Raw genomic sequence first — 8,393 nt, forward strand, 5'->3', positions numbered from 1 at the left:
CTTCCCTCTGTATATCTGACTTTCCAATACAAATAAATAAATCTTAAATAAAAAAAGGGAGACAGAAGGGAAGAAGAGAGAAGAGAAAGAGAAGACAAGAGGGCCTGGCACAGCAGCCTGATGGCTAAAGTCCTGACCATGCAGGTGCCAGGATCCCATGCGGGCTGCAGTTGACGTACCACCTACTCCACTTCCCATCCTGCTCCCTGCTTGTGGCCTGGGGGAGCAGTGGAGGATGGTCGAAAGTCTTTGGACCTGCAAACCAAATGGGAACGTGGAAGAGATTCCATGCTCCTGGCTTTGATCGGTTCTGCACCAGCTGTTGCAGCCACTTGGGAAGTGGACCAGCAGTTGGAAGATCTTTCTCGCTTTCTCTCTGTAAATCTGACTTTCCAACAAAAATAAATAAAAATCTTTAGAAAAGAGCGAAGAGAATAATGATATCAATAGCCATCATTTCCTGTGCATTTATGATAATACCAGGTACTGTGTCTAAACACTGAATAGCTGTTTCACATAATCTTTGTATAATAGTAAGTGCTATTATTTCCAAAATTTAACAGATAAGAAAACTGAGACACAGGAATAGTTTTACTTACCTAAGATCATACAGCTGGTAAGCAAGGGGGCAGAGATGGGATTCACTCAGACAGTTGGGTTATGGGCCACTCATTTCCACTCCATAGCTTCAGAGATGATGTGGTAACAGAAAAACCGAGGTCATAGTTCCTAAACTCTGCGCCAGAGTATAAACTCACAAAGATACCATGGGATATTCTTTTTAAACTAAAAGGGAAGATGACAGTATTTTAGAGTTCTTGTGTGCTATGTGAATTCTTAGTTTGAGATGAGTTTTTAAACATTAGATTATGCTACATTCCTTCCGATGACAAAATACGTTTGCAAAGCTGGTTTTAGGAGATGCTTCTGATATGGAACAGCAGACGAGGATTGCAAAGTCGGATCTCAAGGTTTGTTAAATTGTACAAAGCCAAGCAATACTTGGAATAAGTAAGTACTTGCAAAGCCATAAGTACTTGCAATTTTCTTCAGAATGAATTTTAAAAAAAAATTGTAGTTTTCATATATTTCTTTCCCAAGTGATTAGTAAGCTTTTGGAAGCACATGACTTCAAAACAAAACTGTGAAGTATTTCTTTGGACCTCGAGGTGCTGTGTGACATTCTTGGGATGCTAAGTGCAATGTGACCTGGGAACCTGGGCAGTCTGGGCTGGAGTACTGAGAGCAGATCAAAGCAGTCTTAAAGGAATAGAATGTGGAGATGTGGTGTGAGATGATGTAAAGGGAGATGATGGACATTTCTTGGGCAATTCATGGGTTGAGCCACGAAGTCTCTGTTCACAACACTGCAGAAACATACTTGTTCATAAAATACACATTGGTAGTCCAACTCTACCAGGAAAGTAAGATACGTAAAAATGATTTCCTAAGGACAGGTGTAGGATGGGACCCCTGGAGTGCCATCCTTGATAGACCACACCTAAAAATGTGGCCAGAGGAGGTGTGCTAGACACAGGGGAGGGAAGTGGGAAGAGAGAGATCGGGAAAGGATGATTTGTGTGTAACAAGCTATACCCAGAGAGGAGAAAGATGTTCTGGGTTCCATTACACAAAAAGGCAACTGCGGAGATGAACAACACACTGTTTTTGTTTTGTTTTTTTTTTTTGTATCAATAGCCAAAGTTTATTAGTGGCATCAGGCTTTTATAGAATGAACGTCATGTGCATGGCGGATAAAGTCCTGGCCTTGAATATGCCCGAATCCAATTTGGACACCAGTTCTAATCTCGACTGCCACCCCTTCCCATCCAGCTCCCTGCTTGTGGCCTGGGAAAGCAGTCGAGGACGGGCCAAAGCCTTGGGACCCTGCACCCATGTGGGAGACCTAGAGGAAGCTCCTGATCCTGGTGTCCCATAGGCACAGCTCCAGCCTTTGCGGTCACTAGCGGAGTGAATCATGAGACAGAAGATCTTTAAATAAATCTTTAAAACAGGAATGCGGCTCACATAGGATAAAGGAGGAGGTACTGAGGAGCTTAGGTAGTTCCCATGAGCCTGTCTACAGAACCCATCAATTGTTTTTCCACCCTTGTCTGAAAATACCTTTGTTTTTACCGTTGCCACTCAAAGGATAGCCAATCAGTTGTTTTCATACAAATCCTATCCTGGGCCGGAGATATAAACCTGTGCTCACTCGGGAACAGTGAACTGAGCCTACTAGAGCCAGCCACCTCCTGCTTCTCTCGTCGGAGCAGATCGCAGCTAGGCAAAGGCTCTTGGAGAGGACGACGCGGGACCATGGAGAACCAGTGAGTCGGGCACCAAGCCCAGGGAGCCCCAGAGGCTGCTGCGAAGGGGAAATGGCTGTCACCAAGCCTGGGAAACTTGGCTCGCTGGGCCCCGAGGGGGACGGGAGAGGGCGCAAATGCCTTGGAGATGCAGAGGCCCGGCATGGAACCTAGGTGTCCTGGGCGAGGCGACAGAGCAGTGAGGCAGCCCGCGCTGGCAGGGGCGCGCGCGGGAATGGAGCTAGGGTGGCGCCACCGCGGCGGGAAGGGCACAGGTTGGTGTGGTGCGGGCTTCTCGTAAAAGGGACCGTTGTGCCTGGATTAGGGTGCGAGTGGAGACAGAGGCATAGGACCCGCTTCGAAGCAGGGCAGACGGCCCTCCAGCCCATCCTAGGATCTCAAAGCCACGAGGTGTTTGTGCCCGAAGCCCCAGTTCCCCATTTAGAGAGAAGCGTGCCCGCCTCCCTCGCAGGTTGCTTCTCGCTGGTTTCCCTCCGAATTGGAGATGAGATCAGTCAATGGGGAATGATGTCTCCCAGTGAAGACAGAAATTATTACTGAGCTGAGCGGGACCCCTCCTCTCGATCCTCACCCTGTTCTGGGATGCCGCTCTCACCATGTCTGTCAGGTGATTTCCAGTCTAACTCACCAGCATTGGGGATCACAGGAACTTTCGGCTGCCCAGGGATCAGGGAATCCCTGGGGGACTGAGGGCCAGGGAGGAAACCCCTGAGCTGGGGCTATCACACCAGGGGGCAGCTGCTCCAACATTTTGCTTTCCTTTGCACCTCTTGGAGATACCATTTGACTCTTTTTTTTTTTTTTTTTTAACCAGCCTCATTGCCTCTTTTTCATTTTGTGACACTTGCTCTCACCATCACCCCCAGTTCCCCCCTTGCCCACCACCTCGTGTCCTGGAGAGTAAGTCTGGCTTCCTCTGCTCTGCTTTTGAAGGGAAAGAGTGTCTCAGTTGGCTTGGCCAGTTTTGCAGCCCTGCCACACCTCAGTGCCACCGCAGGCAATCATTGGCTTTTCAGAGGGGAGTGAGAACTGGACTTGGAACTGTAAGAAGCATTCTGAGTTACTCTTGCTGGCGAAGTAGAGGCAGGGGTTCTGGGTAGTGTAGGTGGCCAGATCCTTCAAGGACGTAGAGTCTTGGTGAAGAGAAGGAAGAGAAAGTGTCAGGTGTGCAAGACAGTGTTCCAGGAGCTGGTTAGCAATCCTTTTCTTTTTGTTTGTTTTTTAAGCTTTCTTCATTTTGATTGGAAAGTCAGATAAACAAAGAGCAGGAGACAAAGAGTAAGATCTTCCATCTGATGGTTGAATTCCCATGCGGCCCCAATGGCTGGAGCTGAGCCAATCCGAAGCCAGGAGCCAGGAGCTCCTGCAGGTCTCCCATGCGGGTGCAGGGTCGCAACCTTAGGCTGTCCTCGACTGATTTCCCAGTCCACAACAGGGATCAGATGGGAAGTGACTTTGGACTCAGTTATGTGAGCCGCTTACGGATGGGAATTCTCTGGCCTCTCTCCAGAAGTGTTCCAGCCACTTTTTAAAATGAGATGTGTTGATTCCAAAGGCAGAGAGCAAAGAGAATCTCCCATCTACTGGCCAGATCCAAGCCAGGAGTCAAGAATCCATCCTGACCTTCTCCATAGGTGGCAGGGGCTCAAGGACTTGGCCATCTTTTCCTCTGCTTTCCCAGACGTGTTAGCAGGAGGCTGGATCAGAGGTGGAGCAGCCAGAACTAGACCTTGACATTTGAATGCTGGTGTTGCAAGCAAGCGGTGGCTTAACCCAGGGTGACAATGCTACCCCAGGCACCAGCACCCGCCCTCTGGTGTGGCCCCACCACACTGGTCCCACTGTGAGTGCTCTCCCGAAGCTTTTCAGACTCTGGTTGAGCCTTTGACCTGCCTGCCTGGATGAAGTCATCTAAGAAGGGAGATGAAATCAGCTATGGGTAACAGGACAGAGGCGGGGCTGTTGGTAGAGACATGGGCTTTATAAACTTAGGCTCTCCCGCGAGGGGAATTTCATGTCTATCTCTCACCGGGCTGAATTCAGAAAGGGCTGGTGGAATGTGTGGGTGAGTATGCTGTGGCTTCTCCTCGGAGCCAGTTTCTCTGTCCCCTGCTGTCTTGGTGCACCTGCCAACCTGTTGGTCATTTGTTGGACACCTGTGGCTGGGAGCAGCACTCACTTTCGTTTTCTCTTCTAGATTCACATATGAAGATTATCAGAACACTGCAGAATGGCTGCTGTCTCACACCACGCACCGCCCTCAAGTGGCTGTGATCTGTGGTTCCGGGCTAGGAGGTCTGACTGATAAATTAACGGAGGCCCAGGCCTTTAACTACAGTGAGATACCCAATTTTCCCCAAAGTACAGGTACGATCAGAGGGATGCTGGGGGTGGGACTAAGGGAAATATATAGGTACATATGTTTGTATAAATATTTAGATATAAAACATTTATATAAATAAGTATATATAAATTTTCATTTTTATGTGAGACAGTTAGAGAAGAGATCCCATCTGCTGGTTCACTCCCTAAATGCCTGGGACTCCAACCAGCACTCACAGGATGCCCTGGGATGGGGGGGATATATATTGATGGGATGCTGTGGAATCCAATCAAGGAGGTCAAAGCTTATTGTCCTATGCCCCAGCATTTGCTCAACCAATGTAAGAGAAGAAAAATGTCCCGTCTCAGCCAGAATGACTTGGGATGGAAGCTTTTGTGGCAGAAATGTGGTAATAGGACAAGTATGTGTTAGCGCAACTAGGGTGGCATCATTCCATCTTTCCTAAGCTTTGCTGACTCAGAGCTCCTCACGACCCCAGGATAAAACACTTGCCCACTTCCCAGCCACGTGCCTCCTCCCGGTACTGTGGTACTGTCAGCACGTTCAGACTGTCTATAGTAGTGGGAGGACAAGCAGTATCTAGATCCGGGACAAAGTCACACCTTCCCTGTCTGGGCTAAGACACACCTTTGTGCACAGCAGCAGGTGGAAAGGTGGCATAGGGTGCTCTGCAGACATAGCCACAGCTCGCTGCACGGGTGGAAAGACCTGACTACCTGACCCTTTGGAAAGGCAAAGCGGCAGATAGACCCTTATCTACAGGGGAGCCCTGAGAGCTTGGGAAAGCACCAAATGGCCAGACTCGGCAAGGTGAAACTGGCAAGGAAGGGCCAAGGGTACTTTATTTGGTTGACTTATTGATTTTGTCAGTAACTTGCTTCCCTGGGCTTATTCATGAATGCTTAAGATTCCTATCTTCTGTCTCTGCAGAATTCATCCTTTGAATAAAGATGGTTAAACTTTTTGGACAAGAATGGAAGCCTAGAATAGAGAGATGAGAATGGGGGTTGGAGAAGGAAATATTACAGCGAAAAGGAAGGCTTTCTTATTTTTTTTTTTAATTGTTTTAAGGTAGTAGTGACATTGGCTGCATCTGCCTCTCCCATCCCCAGTGAGCTGGGCACTGCATTAAGTGATAAGTGGGCTCCCTTGCCGTGTTGGGGAGCTATATAGGAGAGTGAAGGAGATAATTTTGGTATTTTGAAAGAGGTCTATCATTATGACAATCATTATGTTTCACTCCTTTTTCTTTGTTTTACAATGTAGCTTTCTCATTCTTTTGCAATTTCTTTAGCAAGCCTTTCCTTTTCCTTTGTATGTTCACATGGATCAGTTTTACCTCTAATTGCAGGTTGTGTTTGCATAATTATGACTAATGCCCGTCGACCATAACAGACCAAACTTGCTGAAAGCAGAGATAATATCTTTTGCTTAATTATGCCCTCCTCTGTGGAGCAGCAAGTGGCTCACAGCAGGTGCCCAATGGCTACGTGTTGCATGAAAGCCCGAGCCTAATCATTCTCCCCACTTCCCCCTTTTTGTTATACAGTGCCAGGTCATGCTGGTCAGCTGGTGTTTGGCTTCCTGAATGGCAGATCGTGTGTGATGATGAAAGGCAGGTTCCATTTGTATGAAGGGTACCCACTCTGGAAGGTAAGCCCGGAGAGAAAAGGAAGAGAAGTGTCTGTTGTGTTGTATTCCTCGCTTCCTCGGGTACTTCTACAGAGGCAGCTATGGGAGAGTTCAGAACACCTTTTCTCATCTTGTGTTTCTAAGGTGACATTCCCTGTGAGGGTTTTCCGGCTTCTGGGTGTGGACACCTTGGTGGTCACCAACGCAGCTGGAGGTCTTAACCCCAAATTTGAGGTTGGAGACATCATGCTGATTCGCGATCACATCAACCTTCCTGGTTTCTGTGGACAGAACCCTCTCAAAGGACCCAATGAGGACAGGTACGTGTCTCATTCCTTCGTTCCTAGATGTGCATGCTCCGTGGCATTTGCCTAAGGTTCCGGTGTCTGAGCTGGTCCAACTTGTGCCCTAGGTTTGGAGTTCGTTTCCCTGCCATGTCAGATGCTTATGACCGGACTATCAGGCAGAAGGCTCTGAGTACTTGGAAGCAGATGGGGGAGCAGCGAGAGCTGCAAGAAGGCACCTATGTGATGGTGGCAGGTCCCAGCTTCGAGACTATCGCAGAGTGTCATCTGCTGCAGAAGTTGGGGGCAGATGCTGTTGGTGAGAAGGGGAACTTTGGTTGGAGTCTTCAAGAGGGAGGGGTTCTTGTTACAGCCATACCTCTGGCTCAGAGACAGAGAGATCTGTGTCAACAGAACCAACTTCAAAATGACCACAATATGTTTGTTTTTGTTTCTATAAAAAACATGGCTTCGGTACTGTTGTATAAGCAATGCAGAAATAAGCCCTGTAAAGCCCCACTTATTTCAAGTCATACGGAGCAATAAGCCCCGTGCTAATTTAGTGTTGAGTGTCCTTTTATGCGTTTGGGGATTGAACATTTGCAGTGAAGTTAGAGTGGAAGCCGAGGCTGAGGACGAGGATCCTGACAGTCGCTTTCCTTTCTTGTGCCCACCAGGCATGAGCACCGTGCCAGAAGTGATCGTCGCCCGGCACTGCGGACTTCGAGTCTTTGGCTTCTCACTCATCACTAACAAAGTCATCTTTGATTATGAAAAGCTGGAAAAGGCCAACCACGAGGAAGTCTTGGAAGCCGGGAAACAAGCTGCCCATAAACTGGAACAGTTTGTCTCCATTCTCGTGTCCAGCCTTCCGCTCCCTGGCAATGTCAGCTGACCAGCCCTGGGGTGGCCAGGCCTCTCCGTGTTCGGATCCGAGTAGCTGCTATCTACTTGGGCCCCCTAGCTGGAGTCACATGCCTGTGTGCCCTTACTAGCAACAAGAGGGAGATCCTTATCCTTTACCTTCTCTACTTTGTTCCACTAAACACTCCAGTGCCCGGTTCTCTTGCCCAGTTGTCTTCTCAAACAAGTTTGCTCCTAGTCCCTCATCTGCCGTAAGACCTGGAGCTGGTGCCCTATGACACACGCGTGGACGTGCTTGGGATTTGACCTGGGCCTTTGGACTTTGCACAGTAGCTGTTGCTACCTGTTTGGGACGATGCTTCTCACGTTCCTGGGGATTCAGTTCTGCCTCACTAACACTCTGGAGACCAAACAAGGACTAGACCAATACCTCGTAGAAGCTTTATTTAATACTGAAATGTTTTGAGAATAAAGAAGAAAAAAAAAAGAAAAGAAAATCTTGTGCTTTCTTGTTGCAATTTGTGGTGAGCCTGAGGCTCAGGCCAGGACTGTGACTCAGCTTCAGAGTCAAGGAGCTGAGACTGAGAGCACTACCGCAAAGGAGGGAGGAGCCGCGAAAGGCAGCAAGGTGGCCGTAGGTGGGGAGGAGGAGGACTCGCTTCTGCTCCGTGGTGACCACTTCCTTCAGCCCAGTGCTAGGCCTTCTGGTTTCACTCCTAAATCTGTGAAGTTTAATCCCAGAACCACTTGGAGCATACATAATCCATAAGTGGGAATGCTCAAGGGAAATTTTGGGCTTCTCCCTCCTGGGATACTACTCCCAATGGAGAGCGTAAAAACTAGGACTGGGGCAGGGGTGGCTATACAGAAAGTCACCCAACAGCATGTGTAGGCTGGGAAAGCAGTCGAGGATGGTCCAAAGCCTTGGAATCCTGTACT

General features: G+C 48.4%; 1 protein-coding gene across 1 annotated transcript; it reads left to right on the plus strand.

Moving 5' to 3' along the window:
• Positions 1-2,244: 2,244 nt before the first annotated feature.
• Positions 2,245-7,936, plus strand: LOC121148599 (purine nucleoside phosphorylase). Its single transcript, XM_040968747.1, has 6 exons — positions 2,245-2,330; positions 4,528-4,697; positions 6,224-6,327; positions 6,451-6,626; positions 6,719-6,909; positions 7,268-7,936. Exons 1-6 carry the CDS (start codon positions 2,320-2,322, stop codon positions 7,483-7,485), a joined length of 870 nt encoding a protein of 289 aa, XP_040824681.1. The 5' UTR covers positions 2,245-2,319; the 3' UTR covers positions 7,486-7,936.
• The last annotated feature ends 457 nt before the right edge of the window (positions 7,937-8,393 follow it).

Source organism: Ochotona curzoniae, unplaced genomic scaffold, assembly GCF_017591425.1.
Source record: "Ochotona curzoniae isolate NIBS_2020 unplaced genomic scaffold, NIBS_Ocur_1.0 scaffold_4701, whole genome shotgun sequence".
Lineage (NCBI taxonomy): Eukaryota > Metazoa > Chordata > Mammalia > Lagomorpha > Ochotonidae > Ochotona > Ochotona curzoniae.